This window comes from Camponotus vicinus, unplaced genomic scaffold (assembly GCF_025532165.1).
Source record: "Camponotus vicinus isolate PSW18456_S1 unplaced genomic scaffold, iyCamVici1.0 SCAF_11, whole genome shotgun sequence".
Taxonomy (NCBI): Eukaryota; Metazoa; Arthropoda; class Insecta; order Hymenoptera; family Formicidae; genus Camponotus; species Camponotus vicinus.
Genome location: NW_028141947.1, coordinates 17,210,060 through 17,237,801, shown reverse-complemented (window position 1 = coordinate 17,237,801; position 27,742 = coordinate 17,210,060). Strand labels below are relative to the sequence as shown.

At 39.7% G+C, this 27,742-nt stretch overlaps 2 protein-coding genes across 6 annotated transcripts in view; one reads left to right on the top strand and one right to left on the bottom strand.

Moving 5' to 3' along the window:
- Cmpy (crimpy) overlaps positions 1-27,742 on the bottom strand; it is a 251,460-nt gene that overhangs the window by 145,803 nt on the left and 77,915 nt on the right. For 4 of the 5 annotated variants that reach the window (XM_083081385.1, XM_083081387.1, XM_083081384.1 and 1 more), the window contains one exon: positions 11,270-11,314. The exons of the other annotated variant lie outside the window; for it this stretch is intronic. In XM_083081385.1, the coding sequence (XP_082937511.1) occupies positions 11,270-11,314 (45 nt within the window). The remainder of the gene's footprint in view (positions 1-11,269; positions 11,315-27,742) is intronic. 5 annotated transcript variants of the gene reach the window in all.
- Positions 27,192-27,742, top strand: part of Nup188 (nuclear pore complex protein Nup188) — an 86,524-nt gene continuing 85,973 nt past the window's right edge. The window contains exon 1 of the mRNA XM_083081366.1: positions 27,192-27,575. The gene's annotated coding sequence lies outside the window, so the exon portion shown is untranslated. The remainder of the gene's footprint in view (positions 27,576-27,742) is intronic.

Genomic DNA, 27,742 nt, shown 5'->3' with positions numbered 1-27,742 from the left:
TAAAAAATGTAAAATATATTTCATCGGATAAGTATACCTTATCTGTACCAAGTTATCGTAACAAGCGCAAGTATTTCTGGATGTGAGAAAAAAAAAACGCACATCCGTTTGTCAAGTAGCGCGAGAGGAATCGTCGAAAATGGCTGCAAATCGAGCGGAATATCGCGACTTTTCGCGAAAGAAACAACTCGCTCGAGAATATCAGCGGGCAGCGGGAAATTCATTCATAACGGAATCGCCATCGAACTTTTCTCCTTACGCGATTTTCCGCGATTTCTCACGAGCTACGGTCCTCCTGCTCCGTATACTTCACTCGAGAAAGTTTTAGCGCCTCTCGAGAGAAGCGGATCGACTCGGCACGTTTCTGCAGCCAGCAACGGTCGTCCACCGCTATCACTCGTGTCCATTCTTCTTCCCCCTCCCCCACCCCAGTCCCATCACCGCTACCACCATCACCCCCCGTCGCGCGATATCCTTTTATTCTCATCGTAAATTGATTCACGGCCCCGACACGGGCAATCCGCGCGGACACGCCACGAAAGTTTCGCCATACCTGAATTATGATACGCGTGTGCGAGTCGCCGGTCACGATCCGGATTCCTCTCGCCCGTCCCTCCCGACAATCTCTAGTCGCGATCTCTACGAAATGAAATGACGCGATTATTATTTCCCAGACTGACGCTACACCTTCTTCTACACGGCAGATAATAACACGTTTCGCGTTTACACGTTTACGCGAGACGAGAAATGTCCTCTACGCACGATGCGAAAAGAACGAGGCGTCTTTTAAGAGCCAGCGTGTCCCCTCGAAAGGGGTCCCCCCGCCGAGGTTTACGAGCGGTTTTGCAACGTATTGATTTTCGGAAGCGATTTAACAACTTTCACGAATACTCCGCGTTCATAATTCGGACTTATCCCGAAGCGAGCCGTTCAACGAGACAGAAAAGATAATACGGCGAACGCATTTAGCATTCCCGAGGTTTTCGCAGCTTAAAGCGCATCTGTAACTACCAGATGTATTTAGCGTGACGGCGCGATGCAGCAATGTATGTATTTAAGTTTGCTCGATGCGCCAAGATGCCGCGCGCGTTTCGTGCCTCGCAATTTACATGTTATTCCGGCGTTTATGCATACATTACCTCGGATTATTCTCGCGTTTCGTTACGTTGTTTCAACGTTACTCCAACGTGCCACGCATTACTTTCGCGCAGACGCGTATATATATGTGCGCCTAATGAAGTAGTCCCGACGAGAGCGAGAGAGAAGGAGAGAGACTGGATAAATAAAGAACGATACGCTTGGACGTTCATTGAAACGTTTCATTAGCAGAGTCTGCGAGATTGCAACGAATTTACATTTTTGACGGATGAATCGCCGAACGACGCGGCTGACGTAAATAAAAAGGCGCAACGATCGTCATTTTACTCTCGTCCTCGAACGATACGTCCCGAGTAAAACGCGTTATCGGACGATCGTTTCTTCGCGATGATCATCAAGAGCGAAACCGGTCGGAGCTTTCGCTTATCGTCCCGATCGTACGAGCGAGTCTAATTCGAAAAAGTGTCGCGCGAAGGGCGCGAAACGACGATGTATCGAGAGGATTCCAGAGTCTGCGACTCTGTTTACGACGCGAAAGACGGAGAAAATCACTCGAGAGATTTCAAGCGTCGTTCCCTGATTAAACCCAGGCATCTCAGCGTTTCCTCTAGCGATCTCCTCCCGTTTCCATCTCGCGGGCTTCTGCGAACGAAAGCGAAATCCGAGATCGCGCCCGCTCGCTCGGCGTTCCATTCCGTTCCGTTCTGTTTTATACGTCATCGTACACCGGAGGACTTTGTTCCCGTTCTACGCGTCGCATCGGCTCCGTTTTCACGGACGAGCGCGGAGGTGGACGGCTATTACGCTCGGGGGGATTGGACGAGAGACAAAAGAAATGCCAGAGTCAGTGCTGTGTAGTATTAGCATGTTCGTTGCATCGCGGATTCCGCGAAAGCGGAATGACGGCGAATTCGAGAAACGGGACGCGATGCAAATCGCGTGTGAATATGCCAACGCGGAGTGAAAAAATTAAAAATAACACGTACACGTGTCGCGATTTTAAACGAGTATCGCGACACACGTGACGCAAGTCGCAAATATAATAAAAATATACATCGCGCACCTCTCCGATGCGTTATATAAGTCTTGTTAATTTATATCCTCTCGTGTATTTCGCGCTAAAAAAAATATTAAATCTGTGTCACCTGCCATGTATGTTATCGGAATATTCATTTTTTCTCTCTCCGTATGCACGCTTGATATTGAAAGAGGGCAAAAAGCATGCATGCATCTTTCTACCCGGGCGGACCTTGGCCGTATTTAACGAGTCGCGGAGTTAACGTATTTCTCTCGACGGGAACTTTCCTTTTAAGCAAATGCAGAAAGGCCTCAAAGAGCGGTTAAATAGCGCTCGCCCGGCGAGTGAGAAACGCGTTTGCCAAAAGATGCTTTTTAGTATCCTTTTTTTTCTCTCTTTCTCGCCCTCCCTCCTCTCCCCTCGGTGCTTCGACGCGAAAACCAGTCATCGATGCATTCGACGCCGAGAGTCGATACGACACACACACGCGCAACTAATAAGAGAAGAGAGAAAAAGAGAGAGAAGGCTCCGAATGCTTCGAGCTGTTAATTAGCGACGTACTCGCACGGTATTTCGGTTCGTACTTCGAAGCCCGCGCTGCTTCTCTTCCTGGTGCTCCAACCGATCGGCGTTCGTCTCCTCGTTTTTTTCTCTCCTTCTTTTAGATCCGATCGAATCGGCCGATATTGCGCGCAGGACCGTAACACGAAGAAGCAACAAAGGACAGACTCGAACGAATGAATTTTATACGTCTTTCGTCGCGCGCGAGCTCCTCTTCTTTTGTCGCGCGACCAAGTTTCGCGCGTAACAACGAAACTATGTATGGATGTAATTCGACTAAGAAAAACAGCGGCGAGGTCGAAAGAAGAGACAAGAGACAGAGTTCGTATAACGTTCGTTACGATTGTATTCCGTTTGGATCATCGTGACCCATTTTATCCGAGTTGATAGTTACGATATAGAAGCGAGTAACGAGAGAGAAATTCGCGTCACGTAGTCATTACGCGGAGCGAGCTAGGGTGACTTTTGTCATCAGTCATATGTTTCTGCTTATTTTAAAAACGATGAGATTTTTATCGACTGCGCGTTTCCTCCTCGTCTGACCTACTTTTCGATACATATTCGCGATTATCCCGCGCAAAGGATTTGTTTGTCCCTTTTACGTTTTATTCAATTATATTATATTTTTTCTCTGCGATGTTGTCGTGAATTTAATATTAACTCGACATTATTCGTTTGGCCATGTCCTTCGATCGTAAAAAAAATTAAATTAACTTTCCGCTTCTCTCTCTCTCTCTCTCTTTCTCTCTTCAGCAGCGCCACTTAATAAAGTTAAAATTGAACAACATGATACGATATAATGCTTCGAGTGCGCGGTACTTTTTCAGTTATATCCCGTTGCATCGAGGAAATTATGGTCGTAAAACCGAATAACGACTAGTATAACTGACATAATCGCGAATTGAGAAGTGTGCAAATAACGCCGATGTACTCGCTTGCGAGATGAAAACATGTTTCATCCACGAATAACGATAATGTATGAAGCGAATCGTCACTCGTGAAGAAATTTGCAATTTATAAATAACAACGAAAAAGTTACGCGAGTGCAGCTCGCGTAAGAAGTAGAAATGAACCCCTCATAAAGGATTGACAGATTTCTCGAGTTTCGTTTCATCGGCAAGAAAGTGTACGCGACGAGACGGTGGAAAAACCATAAAAGGATTGTGACACTCGAGAGATCGGCGGAGCGTAGCACATAAATCACGGGTTAATTTTTTAAAAAGCATTCGCGGTCGCGATACACTGCAAACGCGCAATTAATCTTGCCCGGTGGGTCCGTCTTTGCCCAGAAAAACCGCATCCACGTATCGTCGTTGCAAACATGTACAGCGATACCTGTTTATTTAATTTATTCGCTCGCGCGAGCAGTCTTCTAAGAGGTAAAGAGCAAAAGTCAACCGCTTCGGAATACGATGTTTATATTATAACTGAATGGAGAATATATGAATATCTGATATAGTTTCCAGAATATATACACAGACGCACGCATACTTGGAAAACATTTCCAAACAATCCTCGTGACGATTCGAGATATATTAAACGCGATCGGCAATATTTCACTCGCGCGTAGAACCGCGAAGTATCCAAGTTTTTCTATTCATCTCGGAATGAACCGTTTTCTTGCGGCGCGTAAAATTTAATTTTCACTGCGTGTTATCGTTTCCAGATAACCGATTCAATTAATCTCGCAGTAATGGAACGAAGAAGCAATCTCTCAACGGCATCGTTCGGCAACGAACAAAACGCCGGAGCGACGACGGGTTTGCCGTCGTTTGGCCGCGATAAGGTACGATCGATCCGTCGTCGATCGATCGGCAATAAACAACAGAATGATCGACTTACCGATGATGCAGCAGGAGAGCAGCAGGACCATTACTCGTAACGACCTCATGGTATCTTCGCTCGGGAACACGCAACACACATTCGCCGACTACAACTTTTCCTCTCGTCACGTCATAACCGGAGTCTGGAGACAGAATCGTATACGGTGGTCTTGTCTTTTTCTCTCTTCTTCTCTTTCTCTCCCGTTCTCTCAATAAATTTCCATTATACGATCGCCGTCGACGACGTCAGTATTTACCACTCTCTCGTCCTACAACGCGTCGCACAAACGTGTGTATTCTTCTTCTCTTTCTCTTTAATCGCTTTTTCTCTCTCTCTCTCTCTTCTTCCAGTAGGCGCGAATAGTTACGACACTGTCGCGACGATGAAAAACGTCAGAGTGACAAAAGCGCGGACACAATCAATGTAACGAACTCGTTACGCCGTCACCAGTCTATTTCCTTCTGCGTTGCACTTACGCGATTAGGTTAGGTGCAAGTTCACGCACTCGCGGATGAAATCTGCTTCGCGGACAAAAATAGAGACGACGATTCCATTTGACGTTGTATACGTCGCACTCCGCTTTATTTCGCTGCTCCTTTCTTCAGCCTGTCTTCCGAGATAACGCGTCGACGTCCGTAAACAACGTCGAATTCGAGAGCGCGCGAAACGAGTCCTAGCTCAACCCGCGAGGAGAAACGGTTACTCCTTTGAAAAGTACGTGGCAAAGGAGTGACCTTCCTTCTTCCGTTTAACAATGCGACACGACTCGCGGCTAATTATGCGTCTTCTTCGCCGGCGAGACTAGCATTAATGACCTACCGCCGTCGAGACTCGTTTGTCACTAGCGGGACGCGATGTGACGCGACGCGGGCTGTTATAACTCGGCGCTACATTCAGAGCGCTAACCTCGGCGCTACATTCAGAGCGCTACACTCGGCGTTACCTTCAGCTCGTCCGGCACTCGCGATCGACTTCGAACAGGCACTTTTAGATATCGCGCCAACAAAAACGAAACTAGAGAGGAGGATTCCGATATACATCAGCTGTTCAACAGACGTTTCCTCCTACTGTCATCCGGGGCGAGAAGCGCTTTCGTCGATCGCAAAGTTACCCTCTCCCCGTTCGTTCCCCGCGGAAATTAAAGAACGTTTCTCCTCGGGAGCGGAGGAAAGACCTTAACGAAGGAAATTATCGTCCGGACCGTTTTCGCTCCGATAATTAAAATACTCGGTAGCCGGTAATTCCGTTCGACGCAATCTGGATTCGGTCTTCCTTCTCGCTCGTATCTATCTATCTCTCTTCTCCTCTTCCACTCTCCTTCTTCTCCTCCTTCCTACCTCGATCGGCTGCTCCTTCCTTTGATATCCAGCGTTGTTGTTGCCTAACAAAGTTGGAGCACGGTCTGATAAATAGACGCCTCGATACCTTACGTTACGCGGGGCGTCGATATTGCCGGTGCCTGAGCTACAAGGTTGCAGAAGCAACCGATTAGACGATCTATAGCTCTCGAACTACGATCGCTATCTCGAGATTGAGAACTACCCGAAACTCTTCCAACATCGAAGAGATCGTGAATTCTCTACCTGCTACGCGCTTCCCTTGGTATCACCGTATCACACGACCTCCAAGTAATACATCAAATCTCGGGCAATTCGTCATGCCTAAATATTCCAAAGATATCGTACGACAATCGTAGAATGAATAGATTCTACGATAATTAGAACGCTCCCATAATTAGAATAGGGAGATTCGTATCAAGATCATTGTTCTAATCTCCCCCTCTTTCTATAAAATATATCGCTCTGCACTTATGCATAAAAAAGATGTGATAATTTTTTCCTAGTCAAGTGGGATATCAATTCTTAAATAAAATTGTAAATACATAAAAAAACATTTTTATATTAAATGCTTCGTAATATAGATGTATTTGTCGAAGATAAAAAGAAAAGACACGATTAATGTAATGTTACCACGTTAAATATTTCAGTATCGTTCTATTATTTGCCATTGCTGTGACGTCAAACTTTCAAGGAGGAAGTCGAATAATCTTTACACGCAATCGACCGACCGACCCAGCCAGAGGTGAAAAGATCGATCCTTTTATGGTCGTCGTGCTCGAATGTTGTTTCTGCTATTCATCGTAAGCAAAACGAAGCCTACCTAGACCAGACTTTACGATGCCACGAGCGGCGAATTCGATTTAATTCGGGCTACACGACGATCGTGACGAAAGGCGGATCGTATAACGGCCCGCGATTGGAAACTTTATCGACCTGATCGGATATCTCCGCGTGCATGGATAATCCGCGAAATATATGCCGTGTTACCGGTATAATTCTGTGTTTTTTACCATCAAAAATTCTCGACATGCCCGACATCGCGGATTTCGCATTACGTGACTGAGCGACGCGATGAAAAAAATTTCACGTGTATATAAAAGTAATGAATTATTCCGTAAAATTTGCTCATCCACACAGATCTTTTTTATATTTTTTTATTAAAACTTTCGTATAATTTTTATAATAAAATATTTGTTTTACATTCCAGGTTGATGCATAATCGCGAAAATTTTCGAGTTAAACGACACGAAGGATCGGAAGCTCGGGCGTATTCCATGTGTACTGAACGTGTGTTGACTAATTTCAAGAAACAAATATCTACAATCAAGAGGCAAAATTATATGGAAAATATTGCAAGAGGATACAGAAAGTCGTCTCCTCGCCGTGGCAACAATTGGAGTCGGGAAAACAAAGCTACAAGCAAGTTTTGCCATCGAGTCGCCTCCGGCGCTTCAGGTAAACTCTTTCGCAAAGTTGTAGGAGCTTTTGTGTTCTATGATTAATACGGGACATCCCGCACGTCGTGCTCGACTCGTGGTACGAATGGCTCGTATGCCAATCGATAAATCATCGTAATTATACCTCCGACGTTGGCCTATAACGTTATCTCGCGGGAGCCGCGGTTGCAATCGACCGTGGAATCTAAGACGGATTTCTTTGTCGCGTTAACGGCGGCCCATTCCCTCCTTCTTCTCTCTCACGGTGAGTAATAAACAAGAGAGACTAAAATTCTCTCTCTCTCTCTCTATCTTTATATCTACGGTTTATCTTTATAACTCTCTCTAAAGGTCCCTGTCGCGAGAAATGATACACGGTGTTAGTCGAGTAAGCATCCCCCCCGCCTCTCGATGATTCAGATGCACTTTTCGAACATGAACGCCTTATCGCGTAGAGGTAACATCTGAAATTTGGTCGCGTATATCAATCCACGTATCAAGAGCAGGCGCCGTAAAAGATTCCTGGAATTATTTATCGCTCGTGATCGATACATCTTACTAAAAAACGTTAAACAGACCTTGTTATCGCGCGAACGAACGACCAAGATAGTGAAAGCACATTCTAGGCGCACACGTTAATGTTTATTAATACACGTCGATGTCGCTTATTAGGATTTTTACGACATTTAAATGTCGGCGAGTAATCAATAGGAGGAATGCAAAATGTATGCAGACATTACTTTTTTCTCTTTTCAACAGGCACGAGAGATCTTTTTGCCCGGGCGATTAATCCGCATTAGTGTCAGTCGACATTTTTTTTCTGACCCACACGAGCCGTTTGCAATTTATCCGTTTCGTGCAGTAGCTACGCCGTTTTACACGATGGAAACGCATTTATCAGAGGATGACAGCACGTATAATTTCAAACAATAGTTGGGCGGTGTGTCGAAAAGAAATTAATACCCACATATTAATTCAGCGAAACGAAGGCGTCTTAAGCTAGCCTGACACGCTCACGAACGGTACCTTTGAAATGATCTGTACGAACACCTGTATATGCGCGAGCAGATGTAGGTACCGGGATCATTAATCAACAAAGTCCGCTCTCTAAACTGTAATGCAAATGGAGTCCGTTCACGTTTCACGCAAAGTTCTCGCAGTGGCCTGGAAAAGAAGTCACGATCTCGCGAAATTTCAACTTCTCAGAGCTACGTTGGTATTTCGCCGCATCCTTCAATCAATTCGCCAAATAAATCGTTATAATAAATTAATTATAATCCGATTATCATATGGGGAACCGCCCAATTTGCTCGGTTAAAACACTAAAGAGAATTATTTTATGCAATGACACTTGTCGAGACGGCAACATCATCCATTAATTTCGTCAACGGATTGTTCACTTGATGACTGATTCGCTAAATAAATCGTTATAATAAATTAATTATAATCCGATGATCACATGGAAGACCGTCCAATTTGCTCGGTTAAACATTAAAGAGAATAATTTTATGCAATGACACTTCTCGAGACGACAACATCATCCATTAATTCCGTCAACGGATTGTCCACTTGATGACTTAAAACGCGAAACGCCGCGGACTCCTGCAGGAGAACCGCATGACAATTACTACCGCGACTGGGGAGGAAGTCCTGAAGTTTAGCGGCAAGTCGAAGAGCGAGCGGCGACGCGACACGTCCAACTGTTTCGAAATTCATCGAGTTCTGGACAGAGTTTCCACGCGAGGGAGGTTGGAGACCGAGCCATTAGACGGCACGGGGTAGGATAGTAAACCCGATGTGTACGCTCTGGAAAGCTCGTCCACACAAAGATCCGTAGCGGATTGTCGTTGTTGTCCCGACAAGATACCGATGTACGTGCGTTCGTTCAGCATCCCGAGATTAGGAACGACCGCACGTTGCCGTCCAATGCGCTCGTATTGGCATTCCGGGGGAAAATCGACTAGTCGCGATCGATTACGTAGCAAGCCGTGCTTACACTGTATTTCACAAGGCAAGTCGAAAATTTTAAAAAATCTGAAACTTGGCATAATTTTAGAGTAATATATCCTAATAACGAAACCATTTTTTGTTGGTGCTAAAAAACACAACCATGAATATTACTTATCTGGGCGTAGGATGGTTGAATTTGGCGTAACACATAAGCTTTAAAATATATATAATTTAAAAATGTTTTCAAAATATAAAAAATATTGAGTGGTGGGAATATTTTGAAAACTTTTATCATTTTTAAAAAATCCAAGTACGCAATTGTAAAGTACATTTAAAACCATAAAACATTTGTTTGAACATAGAAATCTTTTATATTTTTGTATTCGTTTCGATGATATTCGCTTCGGAACGCAAAAATCGATTTAGCGGTTGGTTATACCCCTAAACCCGTTTTTTAGCACCAACAAAAAATGGTTTCGTTATTAGGATATATTACTCTAAAATTATGCCAAGTTTCAGATTTTTTTGAATTTTCGACTTGCCGAACTTCCCTTGTCAATACGAGAGGAATATCGATAAAGTCGCGTAATAATCGTCCGAAAATAATTTGCCTTCGGAAAGCAAAAGAAAGAAGGCCGTTTGTTATAAATTCATAACGTCATACAATAAATATTTTATATCATATAAAAAATCTACTTTTGCAAGTGCGCTCTTGTTATATAATAGTTATATAAATAAATAAATAAATATAGCGAGATTATCTATAGCAATTTATTCAATTACTTAAAATTATTAATTCAATTATTTCAATTATTGCTTTTACTTGGTTGTCTTAAAATAAATGTCTGTGCTTTTCATTCCGTGTGCTAAGAATAATACCATAAATAAGTAAAAAAGCGCGGTGAATTTATTTTTAGTCATTTAGCGCTCTAAAGAGGATTCGATACAAAAGTCTGAGAACGCGTCACGTCGCATGTTTCGAAACTAACGGAAGATAATAAAATTCAAAGAAGGTGGAGCGAAGTCGCCGGCGAATAAAAGCTTTCGTGCGCGGAAATTTATACCCATGGGAAAATTATTGAAACGCGCCGCCGGCCGTCACGCATATCCCCGCCGCGCGTCCACGGCTTTTATAAAACGCCGTCGAGCACAATATGTATTTTTCAGGACGCACGCAAGAAAGTTGCAGCGGCATTCTCCCCCTCCCTTTACGCGCGCATGTATATCTTCTACGCGCGTGAAAGGCTTCCGCTGCTCTCGTTTCTCCCTTTCAGAAAATTTCCTCATTTCGAGCGATAAATTTCAATTTATCTCGCCAGTCAGATGCCCCCAAAGATTGTAATATGTCGCCCGTTATGCAAAAAATTCGGCTGCATTTACTCGTCACATTGTATGTATGCGTACTATATTTATCCGAAAATGTATTACACGCAATGGGGAAGCAGTATTTAATACTGTTCCATTAACGACAAGATCAGATTGGCACTGTAGCTTTCACGTAAAAAATTTTTTTAATTAAATATATTTTATCCGAGCAATTTTCCGCGAAGGATATCGACTCCATTCTATGCAAGCTAAATGAATGTATGATTCATTGAAATGTGTATATATAATAATTCATATTTAAAATAAGAGCTCATTTTTTTATTATATTAATACACATATAATGTTTTCATCGCCTATTGTATGAATATGAAATAATTCATTATACCGCATCAACGCACAATAGCCACTCGAATATAATATACGATTGAATCTGATAGACAGATTCAATAGGTTAAAAAATAACAGAAATTATGCTATTGACATCCCCTTTTAAAGCATTGATGCTAATATTGTAAAAAGTTTTCGGCTCATCAACCTGCTTAATGACCAAAAAACAAAGTGTGTTGCAACAAGTTTACGCGCGGTAAATTCATGTATAACAACGAGGATCGTGTATTCAAACCGACTTGTCTCTTTACGAGTTGCAAATACATGTAATTTTTTTTTAAATTTATTATACTCGGAAGCTATGAAATAAAAATGAATTTAAGACTCACCGATGCGATCTGCAACAGCGGAATTGTAATATACAATGTTGTTATCTGTAAAATATAAATATTTCCAAATTATGTACATAGTGTCCAAAATAATTAACATTTTAAAAATATATTGCGCGAAATTTATTTAACTTTTTATTCACGTTTTTCAAATAATATTTAATAAAAGATTGCATAATTATCGAAAAAAATCTCTGTAAAATGTAAATTTTTATAAAATGATAAAACTAAAATTTTATTATAAAAATATGATAAAAATATAATTTTTATATAAAAATAATCTAAACATTTAGAAATCCTAATTAATATTAAAATATATTATATATTATATATCATATATTATATAAATATTTTATTAAGTGTTTCATATAAATCTGTCTTATATCACTATATATTTATAAAAAATGAATCGTTGCCGCAAAGATAATCAAACTGTTTAATTTCACAACAAATTAGTTTAATAAATAAATTGAATAATTTATAAAATCTCACTCGACAATTGCTCCACTGTCTTCTGATGTTACCCCGGGTATACTCTTCTCTTTTATTGATTATTTCCTTTATAGGTCATTGATGGCATTGACATTCACTTGCGTAAATACGATTATTATACTCACACTAATTAATAAAATACCAAGATTGCGTAATATTTTATAAGGCACTCCCGACATTAGTCGTTGACACGCGACACGCACCTTCTTACATTGCGATCGAAGAATGTAAAAATTTTAATTTACTCGAAAATCAGTCAAAATCACATGCAACTCGTCGCAATAATATTGCTTCGGAAAATATATGTTCGCATTTTAAAGCAATTTTATCATTTTGCATTACATCATATAAATGAATAATAAATATACAAATTAAAATAAAAGATAAATATTCAATTGAATATATAATAGATTTAGGTTGACTAAATCTTTTGAAGTATGCGAGATTTAACAATGAGCAAACACCGAAAATTTATGTTATAATATATTGATAGACATTAATAACGTGGAATCAATTACGACTGTACTCTCTTACTCTACCCTGTCGCGATTTTGTTCAATTTGGATTCGAGCCAAACTAGGTTTCGTGACATTTTGTAACCAAAAAAACACAAAAATAATATCCGCTTCACTCTAACACCGAATAATACGCAAGTTGAGTTAATGACGAATAAAGACGCGATAGATCATCCGAAAATATACGTATAATCTAGATTTTATATTGCGAACATAAATATTTCAAAAGCCTATGAGAAATATACATATTATTAATAGTCTTCACGTTACTTAATAGCCGCTCCACGTCCTTCATATATGAGAATTTATTAATTACGCAGACTGATAATCGTTAATTGTTACCATGATTATATAATATATCCATAGGTAGGAAACAATCGCGTTTTGAAAGTAACACGATGCACAGAGCGGCTCACACATCACTACTGTCTTGCAGTCTCGCCGCATGAATGATAGCAAGGTCACGATATGTAAACGGCGCGTTACGTCACGAGCGTCGAACAACGCGGTTGTCATCCCCTCCTCCTTTCCTGACGGAATGTGCAATACGAAATAAATGTATACGAAATATTCTACTTCTTTTGACTTTCAAATTTATCATTAATAAATAGAATCGAATGTATCTTGTTAATTTAACCACTCAATTTTGCGATTCACGTATATTATTATGCAATCTAATAATGAATGAGTAATTAATAAATCAACAATTAAATCGACAAAATTTAATTTCCAGCATACTTGAGGAAATAATTAGCGTTATAAATGTAGCAATAAAACAATAATGTTGAAGTTGTGTTCCGTATTACTTTAATTTCTGCATCAAATAAATGTATCGAGAAAAGTAGGTAGTATCTGCTTTGATTGTCGCATTGATATGTTGACTTTGTTAATCGCGTTAATTAATTGCATAGGCTGATAATTTCTAATTTATAGAGAATAATTACAACAATTATTTAATTAACAAAGCAGATGTTTTCCTTGTCATATATTCAGAAGGAAGAATTATAAATTATTATCTCATTGCGATATTATTTCAGAGCGGCTTCAATTCGATACAAATAACAAAAAATCATAACAGTATGGACTATTTGTTAACAATATGTATATTTTTTGTATGCTGGAAATGCTCGCAACATTTAAATCTCGATTATGTATTTTTTGACCAAACTAATCAATAACTCGATTCGTATCGTGCTGTATCACAATGATATTGATATAATTTTCGTGTTTCTCGGTCATTAATAGAACATTGCGGATATAATACGGAATCAATTCCGAACTAGTAATATCATAACACATTTAATAAAAAATCAATCTCACATATATATATTCTAATATTTACAAACGCATCACACAAATTGATATTTGTAATATCGTTATATATTTGTTATACTCTTCGTATTTTGCAATTTATTTATTTATTTCATCTCCTAAATCTATTTGTATAAATAGTCGGCAAATCTATACTTTCAAATATTGTGAGATGTGGATTTTTAATTACATTTACATTAAAATTCAAAAGAATAAAATTGCTCAAAAATACGAATATATAAATATTACTCGTCACGACGAATACAGCAAAATGGATTTAATCGCGTGATTTTCGAGCACAAATCGTCTTTACATTGTTCTCCTGTCACAATATAGTAAGATGCACATTGCGTGCGATAACGTCAGGAGTGCCGTGTAAAGTGCCGCGCGATGATCGTATTCTGCTAATTAATGTGTGCGCGAGTGTAATTAATGTTTTCGTGAATGAGTGTGAGTACCATCAATGAGCAACAAAGGATCATCAACAAGAGAAGAGGAGAATGTTCGGAGTCAAGCATTGGCGGAGCAGCATAAGGTGTGAAATTTATAACTTATTTAATTTATTACTTGCTTTAGTTATAAAATTATTTAATTTATTACCTGCTTTAGTTATAAAATTGATTGCTTTATTTTTTTTATCTGGTAATTTATTTTTTTCATCACTGTAATATAATGTGTATAAAATAGATTTTATACGAAAATATTTGAAATAATAAAATATTTATATTTTTTTATATAAATATATATAATATATTATCTTAATATTATATATTATGTAATATATCTCAATGTTTTATACACATATATACATATACTTGAGATACTTATACAATTATATTATTTATAAAGATAAAAATTATAGGTATATATATTTTTATTCATCATACTTTTATAAAAATTTTAATCTGAATAAATCCTTCTCGCAAATTTAATTTTTTAATTAAATATTTGTTTAAACAACAACTAAAAAATTTCATCATGCGTAATAATTATTTGTTGAAATATTGGACACTATTTATACATAATCTCGAAATATTTGTATTTTACAAATCACAACGTTGTATACTAACACACTCTACTACTACACTCTGTCGTTGCGAATCGACGAATGTAAATTTATTTTTAACAAAATAATCGCAGATCACAAATTATAACAATGTATATAATTTTATTAAAAATTGCTGCTGTAAAAATAATTTTAATAATAACTTAAAAATTTTCCTATTTATTACACAGTATTTTCAGGATAAGAAAAAAAGATTTATGAATATCTGTCAATCTTGTTTCGCAACTTAATCATTTACTTACACTGTTATATACTTCCTACCGAGAGAGGGCAATAAACTTTTCGAATGTTAAAACTATACGTCACAGATTCTATTTTCGTCTCCGATCGTGTTTATAATCTGTAACATGTGAAGCAACATGCGATATTTTCCATATCTGCGTGCACGTAATCCGGTCGTTTCATAGGATTGCGATACACGCCCGCGAATAGCGGGACATGTAACAATTTTATCGAAAAAGCAATGGCTTCTACGCGTGCGCGCGTAACGCAAGTGACATTCGGAACGAAATAAATCAAACCGGTGAGACCCACCTAGTCGGTGTCCGATTCGCTGACATCACCACCCGTATTACGTTAGCCTACGTAAACGCTCTTGCACGCATGCACATGTGACATATCGTGCGAGCACGTGAGCGTGCGCGTTTTTATTTCCACGCGACACGATTCTCTTTGCATCGCCAAGAGAATCGAAGGTGGAAAAAAGTGCGAACGGAGGACACGGATCTCTCTCTCTCTCTTTCTTTCTTTCACACACAATGCTCCCTTTGAGTCCTGCCTGCGGCAAAAAGACAGCGCGCGCGAGTCGTTAAACAACACCGACAAACGGAGACCGAGATATAAGAGAGAATCAACAACGAGGTGTTCCCGATGTGTATCCGTGACATTTGAATTCTATTTCTGACAGGTAAACACGCCTGTCGTCGGGTCAATTTGCACAGCCGACACTCTTCGCTCAAGTGCATAAAAATTAACTCGTACATGTAAAATTGACAAATCCTGATTGTGCACCGAAAGGGACACCGTTCCCGACTCTGCGCGATTGTCATTCGTGACTGGCGCTTTGTGTACGGAATGTTTGCGAATATTGCGCGTGACATGCAAAGCGCGGACCAAGATTCTTCAGAGAGAGAGTTTTAAAAATCACACATCTCTCGCCAAAATCACATTTATCGAAAAAATAAATTTTTACAATTTTCTCCTCGCGATAATAGCTTGCGAGCAATAAGAATGGATGTCACCAAAGATACTTGGAGAAACGATGTGACGTTCATTAACGATGCGCGCCTCGAGCTGCAACACTTGCCGAAGGGTGAGGGGCAGCGCGACTCTTAAACCAAATATTATTAGATCGTCTTGCAATTTACAAACAAATTGAGCGTGCTCGGAGGCTCAGGGTGGAGCTTATTCGAGTGATGCATAATAAAAAAAGACGGTGAGAAGGAGAGAAAGAGATGGAGAGCGAAATCAAGATTGCGCGCTATCAATTCTCGGAGCAGGGAGATAGCCAATACTCTCGCTCGCTAAGCGAACTGGGCTAGGATGGTCTAAGCACGTCCGCTAAACAGCTAGATACGTTTGTCAGATAGGAGATACTTATGGCACTTGGAGGTATGAACTCGTGACCGTCGGGACTATAGGATACAGTCTCGCCCTCTTACTACCTCGGGAGTGGATATAACCTACGATATAACGGGTATCCATCTCGAGGACGGAGGGAAAAAGGGCGGAAGCAATTGCGGGAATTGCATTCCGCACGCGCGGAATCTCTCTCCTTAGAGGACAACGTTGAATCGATCAAACCGCGATTTATTTTCTTCTCGATCTCTGATATTATTTTATTTGGAAATTATTAGATATACAGTCTCTCTCCTTCTCTCTTAATGTCCTTGGTGCGTTAAATTTAATTCAATAAAGCTGACAACTAGTTTAGTATTATTATTTATGATTTTTATAAATGAGATATCACACCGCAAAATATTTTTATCGTCTTCTCGACATGAAAATCGCCACAAACGACCCGTTCATTGTTTAGAATTCGCATATCCGTGGTTCCATGTGCACGCGTAAGCCGCGAAATAAATTCCGACCGTATACGTACACACAACCGGTGGATTATATATAAGATATTCATCCGTATGAATTTATACCGCGTCGGCAACACACCTCACGTGGTATCATCTTGCCTTTACCGAGGTTCTGCGAGATACGGCCACCGCTCCTCTCCAAAAGTGGAAGTGCACTCCCTGATATAACGGCCACCCCCGGTCTAAAACCCCACTCTTTCGTTCCTCTCGTGTATCTGTGTACATATATGCACAGAGAATTTCTTTTAGGGAACAAATGCCGCGTTGCTGCATCGTGAAAGCGAGGCCGGGTGTCTCCCGGATCACCCATCACGCGCTTCATTGAATTTTGATTGCGCTCTCGCGATAGCTTCGTAGCTGTACAAGCTCGAGCGCTAATTGGAAATTTAGATAATCGCATCTACATGGGTATAGATCGATATCTTACTCGGTCGACGCGATCGCAAAGTCTCGATGGGATTAAGTGACCTCGTTACGCAGATATACTCGCTATAGCCGGAGTATCACGAGGCAACGAATCAATGCACGTTCCATTTCGGAGCAATCAAGCGAATGCAACTCTTAAAAAAAACGTCGATTTTTGTAAAATATCATATAACATTTATCCACAGTAAAAATTTTGACATGTTTCAATACTTTACAATTTTTATGATACAATATATATTTCGATATACATGTGTATAATACACGCAATATTACGCACAGAAGGTAAAATAAACTCTCTATAAATTCTCCATAAAGTTTAATTCAAATTAAGACGATGAAGGGAGATTGAAATGTAATTTCTAGTGTCCATCTTCTTTCCTCTTATCGACAATTTTGATAATCACTCTTGCGAATGAAGTTCGCGTTCACGACGTACTTGTATTAAATTCAAGACTTGTATCGATTTGGGTAAATAGAGTGCATCGAGCTTTATTACGAATGATTAATGACGCCTCATCCGGGAACCGAGTCGGCTTAAACGCGAGCTATTCATGAATTCATGAGTAATTGGACCTTTTACAAAAGAGAGAGACAGAGAGAGTTGACCACTAATTTAACATCAACCGAATTATAAAACATCGTAAAGGAGGTCATTTAATTACAAAACATCGTAAAGAGGATCATTTAATACTGTAACCGCCGCATCGTTATAACAATTTAAATTGTGCAGCTTTAAATTTTCAATTAATCTCGAAAGATATATTTCCAACTGCATTAAACTGTATGAATATGCAATATTATATAAATTTCAGACATCTTTATAAATAATTAATGCGATACGTCAATTTAACTCTCTTAATAACACAGTTCAGCGTCCATAAATTTAACTTTCTTAATAATAATTTGAGCCATTATATATACATGTAAACTCTCGCCTAATAAATTTATTTCAACACATTAATCATCTTAACATAAATTACCTCTTATATAAGTACAACGTATAATGTAAGAATAATGCGTACACTTATAATATATATAATAATATACGCGATATTTAACAGGAGACGAGACACTTTTTCTCTTAAATATATATCTTGAATTTAATCCATTGTATCAAGCGGAAGCGAAAAGAGACGATGTAAATTTTTCACAAACTTCCGGAGCGCGATACCTCGCCAATAAATCGCCGTTACCACTCGATATGCGCGGAGAGACTGGGATGAGATAGCGCATACGCACGTAATTAATATTAATCGAGTCAGTCCGTTCGATTGGAAGCTAACGGCGACGTACAAACGAACCGCGGAATCGTTTGTCGCTTCGACGAATCGACGATTAGCTGGCTACCGCGCCTCTCGGTGATTGAAATCAACGCATCGCATCGATTCACTGTCGACGACGAGTTTCACCGATTAAAATAATCGTCGCTTCCAGCTTTGTCCTGAGAATCCTGCGATCGACGACCCTTGTCGACCCTGCGCGGCTCGAATAATCGAATTGATGTCCTCTCGTTTTGTCGAATCGCTCAGCGTGACACGTTAATCAATCGTAATTAAATATTTCGAGCGAGATCGAGATCCAAATGTAATTCGTAAAGCGATATGAAAATTTTCGTGTAGCTAATTTCTTGTCTTTTTTTTATGGTGATTAATATCTCTCGGGACACGACAGGCGAACAATGTTATTAGCTTCATCGAAATTATATTATTTCAACTATCATATACCGCAGTGTATAAATTTTGTTGCGAGAAAGGGAGAGAAAGCGAGTCTATAAATTTACATTGTATCACATCCCGTGCGGCGAGAAAATTAATTCGATAATATTGCGGGTGCGCGACATTTCACATTTTCAGCGCCGAAAAATGGGAATTTTTTATGAACGTATACCTGATGGCAAAATATTAAATTCCAATATTAAATTTTCGACGTGCCGTACCGACGCTGCGTAACCAATAGACTTTGATGCTATTTCACGACTGCTATTTCATCATTTACTGGCAATATTACTATTCTTTCGAAATATCATATACCTTGTACAATTTTTAATTTAAAGGAGAGCGTTCTCAATTGAACGTTGCGAATAATAATAGAGCTTGCTTTTTGGCAAAACGCTGCGCAAGAAAAAGAGAAACGCAAAGATACAGATAATCATCTGGATTTACGATAGCGCCGCGAATTGCCACGATACGTATACTGTTTCCAACTACAATGATAAACCGCGTGTAGCCTCAAAACGCATCGCCATCGGCGATAAAAGCCGCGAGCGCTAGTTAAGCCGATGAAAGATACGAAGTATATGACGCCATTAGTGGTCTCGCAACGGGGAGAATTCGCTCGTGCATCATCGGCGCGGCTTGGCCGACCGGCCGCGATCGGGATCGCCGAAATTTGTAGGCGAAATTAAGAAACGCGGAGGGCGCCGTAATCCGCGCGAGGGATATTAAAAGCCGGCGATAAGTTACACCAATACGGCGCATTTACCGTGCACTCGACGGCTGACAGGACGTCGGAAGCGCGCCGTTAAAGGGTGAAAAGCCGGAATGTTCGACGCGGAGGTCGCGCATTCGTCTTAATCAAAGAGAAATATTAGGTGCATTCTACCTATTTCGCAAGGGGATGAAAAGTGTCAGCCACTCGCCGGTTGAAAGGAACGAACGATAGCGAAGGGGAGAGGCAGCGGGGAGGTGGGACGTAGGAGGAGAAGGAGGAGAGAGAAAGCGAGAGAAAGGAAAAAGGAAGGAAGCGAAAAAGAAATGGAATGCACCCGAGCGCGAAGATTCTTCCTCGTCCGCGTTATCGGGCATGACGTCGTTGAAATAAATCTTCAGACCCGCGACGTTCTCCTCCACGACACATATACCTCCGGCTCGCATCGAGTTGTCGCGAAGGTATGTTATTACGCCGGTAAAAACGAAGCTAATTTCATCGTTGGCGCGAAATACACCAGGCTCTTATCATCGACGAGGGGAAAACGGGCTTATCGTCGAAACAGACTAGAGAGCTTCTGACAGGAGAGGTTCTTTGTGACGGCAAAAAAATTCCGCAAGTGAAAATCCTCGAATTAAATACGTTAACAAATGAAAAATTTCATCCTACTATTAACTCCGCATTTAATATTGAATATAAAATATCGCGATATTAAATATAAAATTTAAATAAAATATTTTATTCATATGTCTGCTATATTATATTCGCGTGTCATAAAAATTGTCTTGTACCATTTGTCGGAGAAAAGCTTAAAAACAAAAAAAATACTCGCGTATGAGAAGAATGTGTGTGTGTGTTATTATCATGAAATAAAATCTCTAAAAACTTTAATAAGAAAGCCATAAACAACGAAATTAATTAATTTATGAACCCACAGTACAAAATCATTATCATTCTTCGCGATTCTTTTCGCGATCTCGTTTCGCGAAATCTGCAGTTTCGCAACTTTTACGCGTTTATAAATTAAACGACCCTTACTCGCGATCGAATATTCCTTTTTCGCGCTCGTCAGCTCTTTCTCGGCCCGTGCTCGAGACGCAACTTTGCGGTGTCATGAATAAAAAAAGTAATTGGCGCCCGAGTGCAATAACAAATCTCTGCGCACATATTTGCTCCTCGGCTCGTTTTAATCTCCATAAGAGGACTCTTTAAAACGCGATCACGGAGACTCGTCTCCGCGTACGGCTGATCCATTTCATCCGGTAATCCCCGTGGCTGTATCAGCCCCGAGATGTTGCAGCATTAGCTTTTGTATAAGCGCGGCGTCGTGCTTCGGACGGATTTGCACACGTGCTTGAAACCGTGCCCGAATCACACTCCTCAAGAGAGAATCGAGTATCTACTACGTGATTTAAAACAGCCATATGTAGCAAAGTCCAATTTATGACCGTCTGCTCTTGCAGAGGGCTTGCCGGCGGATTTTAGTCGCGACAAGTACTTTCGATAAATTAATTCTTATTACTATGAATACATTTTAATACGTCTCTTGTTATAATTATCATAATAAATTATTTCAAAGAATTTTATATTAAAAAAATCTATACATGTATATTTCAAATTAATTGTAAATTTATATAATCATCGCATATACATTCGAGACGTGTACTCCTTCTATGAATTAAGAATTTACAAAGCTGATATTACGCGGAATAAATTCTTCAGTTTCCCAGAGGTAATTATATTGACATTGTCCCTATTCGCTTGTTTTGTTTCCGCGAAAAACGCGATTTTTGACTTGAGCATCTGTCACATCCGTCAACTCGATCGGCGCAATTTTTCCAGCCAGTCTTGATTTTTTCAACAATATCGCGGAGAGAAATAGGGAGAGGTCCTCTCTGTTACACAGAATAGGAGATGAAAATTTCAATCATCGATGCGGTTGGATTATCGATTCGCAGTGATCGTTCATGAGCGCGATACGGTACTGCATATCTCATAAAATGATGGCGCGCTTTTGGGCCGTCATACGAGTCACCCAGTTTTGCATTTCATGTTCGAGGGGTGCCTAACAAACCCGCATTTCTGAATGTCGAATTTTGCCCGATATCAGCTGTGCGTCACGCATGCCGTTTGGCTCCGGCTTGTCATCGAAAATACCTCTGCACGTGACAGACCGTTGATTGCCGCCTGAAGACCAAACGACAAGCCCGAACGTTTGTGAACATTTTTATCTCCGTGCTCTCTCCCTCTCTCTTTTCGTTGCCGGAAAAAAAACGCAATAACCCAATTTGTATATTCCAGTTCGCTACGCATGCCGGTCAGATTTACGCAAGAGCTCGATCAATCCAATACGTTCTATACATTTGCGAATTGAATCGATGCCCGCCATGTTTGCAAAACATAGCCATCTGTTGTGCTATACAATTTCCTCTAATTATCAAGTTTCTTAATCATTACCTCATCATTTTCACCTGATTAAAGATGATATCAGGAGAAACAAGACAACAAACAAGTCATATAGATATAAAAGAACTAGACAATGCGCGATTAAAAGTCCGATAAATCGAATCTTGTGATTCAATTTTTCCACAAAAGTGCGAAACGACGCGTGCGTATTAATCGAACAATAACATGGGTAACAAAAAACCGAATGGCAGAAAATTTCACCTAATCTGATTCACTCTCTGATTCGTGTTTGGATAAAAGGGAGAAAAAACCGAACAGAACGGGAAAAAAAAAGAAATATGCGGGATGCAAAAGGGAGAAAATCAAATGGCTTCCTTGTTTAACCGAATTCGTATAGCGGATGCGTTCAACCGCGGTCGCCACCGAAAGAGCAAATGCCAGCTGTGAAACGTGATCTGTTTACCGCGCGCAAGAAAGTGGCGGAAAAAATTGCGCCATTTCCACGGCAGACGCCCGCCGTCAAAGGTTCGAATAACATGAAGCGCGCGCGCGTCAATCAGCATCCGGCGGTATCGTTGGGATGGCTTTATCACCGCGCGCGGTCTCCCCCTCCCCCTTCCCCGCACCTAATTTGTTTCGAATCGCGCGAGGGAGATAGAACCGCGTGCCCGCTCATCGACTCCGATATTCGCGCATCGTTTGATGAAAAAACCTACTGGCACGGAAATATCCCGTCGACAGATGTAGATAAAATGAAACCTCAACGCCTCCGCCTTGCCGATTTATGAACGGTCTATTTCCGAAATGTGCGTGGTGTGTCATAGATATCATATACACACACTCGCATATATACACTTCCTTTATACGTGGCGCCTTCATTCTAACGAATTTAGGGTGAATACTATCGATGCGGTTAGTGTTTTGTTTATAATTTTTTATGTCCATAAATATGATAGAGAATAAATAATCTTTAGCAAGATCTCACACACACAAACGAAAATCATATTAAAATAAATTTAACACAAAATAATAATATAAAATAATAACACAAATATTAAAATTAATTTTTCATCATTTTAATTAAATAAAAACTCAAAAAATTGATGGTCCATAAAATAATGATCAAAAAACTTTTAGAATGAAAGAGGGAATTTTGTGCGCAAATTTTGATGATTCTGTACATAGCATTTACTTAAATTGATAAAGAAATATTTTCATTTTTTCTCTCTGTGATTATTCTGGTAATAGAATATAAGCAGTATAAAATATATGCATACAGTTGATCTTCCAAAAAACGGTTAAACGATATACTCGTCATTCGCGTCAGGTCTCGCGATCGACGCGCATATCTACCTTTCACGTTCTTACCATTACTGAGTATCGTCGATCACGTCTGCAACTCGGATTATCGAGAATTCCCAATATCGCATACGCGTTCGCTTGACGAATATATAGAGCGTGCTGCCGTTTTTCTTCTTCTTCCTCTTTTTTTTTAGTTTCCGTATCCCGCGAACGCATACAACGAAACTGCGAGAAGCTGACAAAATGTGAGTTATGAATACGAGAGCGCGCAAACACGTCGATACTTTTTATCTCGCCGAGCGAACGTTTTTTCACCTTCCTCTTTCCTTCAGCGTCTCCACCTCTTTTCGTTGCCCTCGCGAAAGTTGCGTGCAAACTCAAAACGAAACAGCTAACTCGTGAATGGCCGTAAAAAAAAATCGTAAAAAATTCGAAGCATTGGTTGCATTCCTGCGGAATCAATGTGTAATGCTTTCGGAAATAGGCAAAAACGAAAAGTGAATATGTATGTATCCAATTATGTATATATTATTTAAATTCAAATTTGCATAAAGAATTTTATCGCCTTGATCAAGGCGCCTTCGTCAAGATTTGAGCATTTAATTATTAATTTTTTTAAATAAATTTTCTCTTAATTGACACATTCGAAAATCAATTTTGGTGTCTGTATTATAACATGTCCTACTTGAGTTTAAATTCTAATAGAAAAGAATACAATCGATCTCGGCAATATCTACTTTAAAAATTTACTTTACTTTTATAGTCATAAGTACTTTTGTAAAATTAAATACACCCGAGAAAGAGAGGAATTTAAATTTACGGTAATTTAGTTTTAAAACATGCAAAGACAAAGATTTAACTTTACCTTCTCTGAATGTTTTCGACATAAAAAATCGCATTTTTAATATTCATTTTCCACGCAGATGCTGACTTAGGTATAAATTCTTCATTAACGAGTCACGGATTAATCATCGGGTTGTCGAACTCGGCGATTCGCGAAATTATGCATCCGGTGATTGTATATTTAAACAATAAAACAATCCCGCTAGTGATTGCGCATAACATTGCCACCGATTGCAAACTGAAGGCCCAATCTGTATCGCGATAGCGCGAATCGCGATAAAGTCCATTCTCGAAAGTGCGTCGGGGTCCGATAAGATATCCAATGTATGGAAATCTGGTCTGCCCGCCGATTAGCCACCGAATGCCGGTGGTCGCTTGATTTATGACACATACCAACGTTCAACGCGAAAATCCAACTGCGTACTTCGATGGAAGTTTACGCGGTAAAACGCAGACCATTGCCTTTTATGTAACGGATGGAGATGCGAATCGACTATGAAACCGAGCTCTTTCTCCGTCTCTCGATACGAGATTAATATACCTAAGATAGAATTCAGGGTCAGCGATAAGCTATGACATCGCGTCACGTACAACTATTTCAATCAAGACTGTTGATATCGTATCATATCAATTGATACGCATAAGTGTTTGTATTTGTTGGACGCAAATATAGATTTTTTTAAACAGAAACTTAAATAAATATTAATGTGAAGGATATATTGTGCGAAAATTGTGCGCTTTTTATCTCGAAATAAATAAATACATGTTTAGAAAAGTGCTTCAAGATTTAAGAGATTATTATCTCTTCCTTGCCACACTTTTGCGACGTCGAGTCTTTTTCGATTCGCGTGAATGGAGAAAGCAGCAAATCGATACGCGCAAGCAGCTGGAACAATTCGTTTGCCAGATCCCATAAATCTACGTCGCGAATAACTTAGCTCGCGATGCCACCCACGTAACCCCCGACCTAAGCTAACGTTAACGAGTGTGTCCATCGCGATACACAGCATCCGAGGGGTCGTCGCGCCTTCGTAACGATCGACCTTTACTATTTCGAGCAGGCGACCAGCATAAACGCTCCAATTATCGCCACTCGCCGAGCATTCTCCGACCATTCTCCGTTTGCGACCGACGCTTTGTCCATGGGACGTCCAGAGAAAGGGGCTATGGAAGCTTCGGACACTCTCCCTCCATCCGTCCACCTTGCCCTCTCCCTCCATTTATTTCTCTCCCTTTTCCTCTCTCTTTAATCTTCTACATCGCATCTTGACGTGCACCATGATGTAAAGGCTCAAAGTAGCAAGCTATTTTTAGTTAATGCAAATAGGGGATAAACGGAAAACCTGCGCGGCATATTCTCGTCGTGGATAAACGATTGAGTTTATTGTTATTGCGTCGCGTCATAAATTCGATAATGATCGATAGCTTGAATTATGTAAAAATGATATACGTCCATGTTTCGTCCGAACACTTGCTTAATTCATCGTGTAAAGCAAAAATTGCGTCTTTAATAGAAATGTTTAAGCGATGAGATGGCAATCCTCGATATTCTTCGATTAAATGCGATATCCGGTTTGCGGATTATTGTTACGCGAATCAATACGTAAAGTCATATTACATGAAAAAAGAAAAATTGCATAGAATAAAAAAGAGATATTGAAGAATTCTAGTATAGCTAAAATTTCATTAACAATGGAGTGGAAAAAAATTCTAAACCTCATTGTGTGTTCCTTCTAAAGACGTTTCTCCTATGTCAGCTTGTAGCGGGCCATTATTATTAAAATTACATCAGCATGTTCTAATTGTTTCGTCGAATTCCGAGAACACGATGGCGAATAATTCGCTCGCTGTCAGCCGGTTTACACATACATGATACACAATGGGTGCTTTGCGCTAGTCAGATTCACTTAAGATTATATAAGGAGAAAAAAAAACAGAATATTACTCGACACACTAATAATATATTCTTTTGTATTAAAAATTCTTAATATAAAATATATTATAGGAATTATTATAGGAAAATTAATAAAAAAATGTATTAAATATGACGCATAAAAATTAATAGTAATACAATAAAATGTAATTTTTGCTAGTCCGATTCACTTAAAATTAAGGACGAAGGAAAAAAACAGAATATTATATTACACAATGTATTAAATGACACATACAAATTAATTGTAATATAATAAATGCAATTTCCGTTTATTCTCCGGGAATTTAATCGTTTATTCGGATAATCTCGATATTTATCAAAGAATGATGACACCGGAGTAAAATTAAATATATGCCATGTGTTGACTGCGACGAAATTGATAACGACATATTTCAGACGCGCTTACATCACTTTATCGCTACTCTCAGCCTACGTCTTAGACTTAATAATAATGGTTGTAAACACAATCTGTTATATTAATTACTTCATAAAATTTACTTCTGCTTTCATACGTTTCCCTTTCATGTATCGAAATATATGTAATGTTTTGCACATGTGTGCTCTATTTTCATCCGTTCTTTCGTTTTGCTTTTACAGCTTGCTCAATTTCCTTTTCTCTTACGTGTGAGCATGCTTCAGTAATAACGTAATGACATTTCAACCTATTTCACGGGATTTAGTTTTATTAAGTCATTAATAAAATTTTAAAAGAGACTTAAAAAGAGACTTAAATGGGTGACTTTATACAACTCATATGTATAAGCCCGATAAAAATTGTATCGTAGAAAGTAAAATAATATATAATTATTTATCGCAAAAATGTATACATTTCCAATACTTTATGTCTTTAATATATTGTACAAAAAACATATACAAGACGCACACATTTGGATGAAAAACGTGGTCTCACGATGAGCGGTAGCGTAACTGCGTTTGAGAGCCACTGCGCTGAGCGTGTTTGGCATAAATTTAACAGATCGTAAAATCGCGCAGACATAAAAACGGCGATATTATTGCCCTATTCGTGCTCCCGCGAAAGAGGCCGAAGGAGGCTCGGGATCGCGCGCTCGTTTCTTCTTCCGCGTTTTCAGTCAATTCTGACCGCCACCTGTGGCTTCGCGCGCGCGTCTTTCACGGCCACCTCAAATTCCAACGTCGTCGTCGATCGCCTTCGAAAACCGCGTGCTACGAACACGCACACACGTATCGATCAATAGACGTAACACATACGGCGTCGCGTTCCCCGGTTAGCGCCTCGCGAAAAATAAACATCGCGCTGCGACGCGATAAGCGGAGCGGACGCGCGCGATCTTCAAGGTCATTCCTGAAATTCCAGTTCCGGACCAACCGATATGAAAACAGGAGAGAGAGAAAGAGACGGTGGAGGGAAGGAGGAGAGAGACGGGCGGCGATCGGATATAAATCGCGGAGCAACCGAGAGAATTTTCTGTTGAAATAATTCTGCGTTTCAGATATCGTAAAGAAGCTCGAGAAAGATGTAAGTTATTATCTATTTATTTATTTTAAGTTGCGTTATCGTTTGGATGAGACCAATTTTATCGTAAAAGGAGAATCACGAAAACGTTAAGTATCTGCCTCGCAATCACGGTCTCTTGTAGCGTTTTACAATTATTAATTGGTACGCATTTTACCGAAATGTTTATA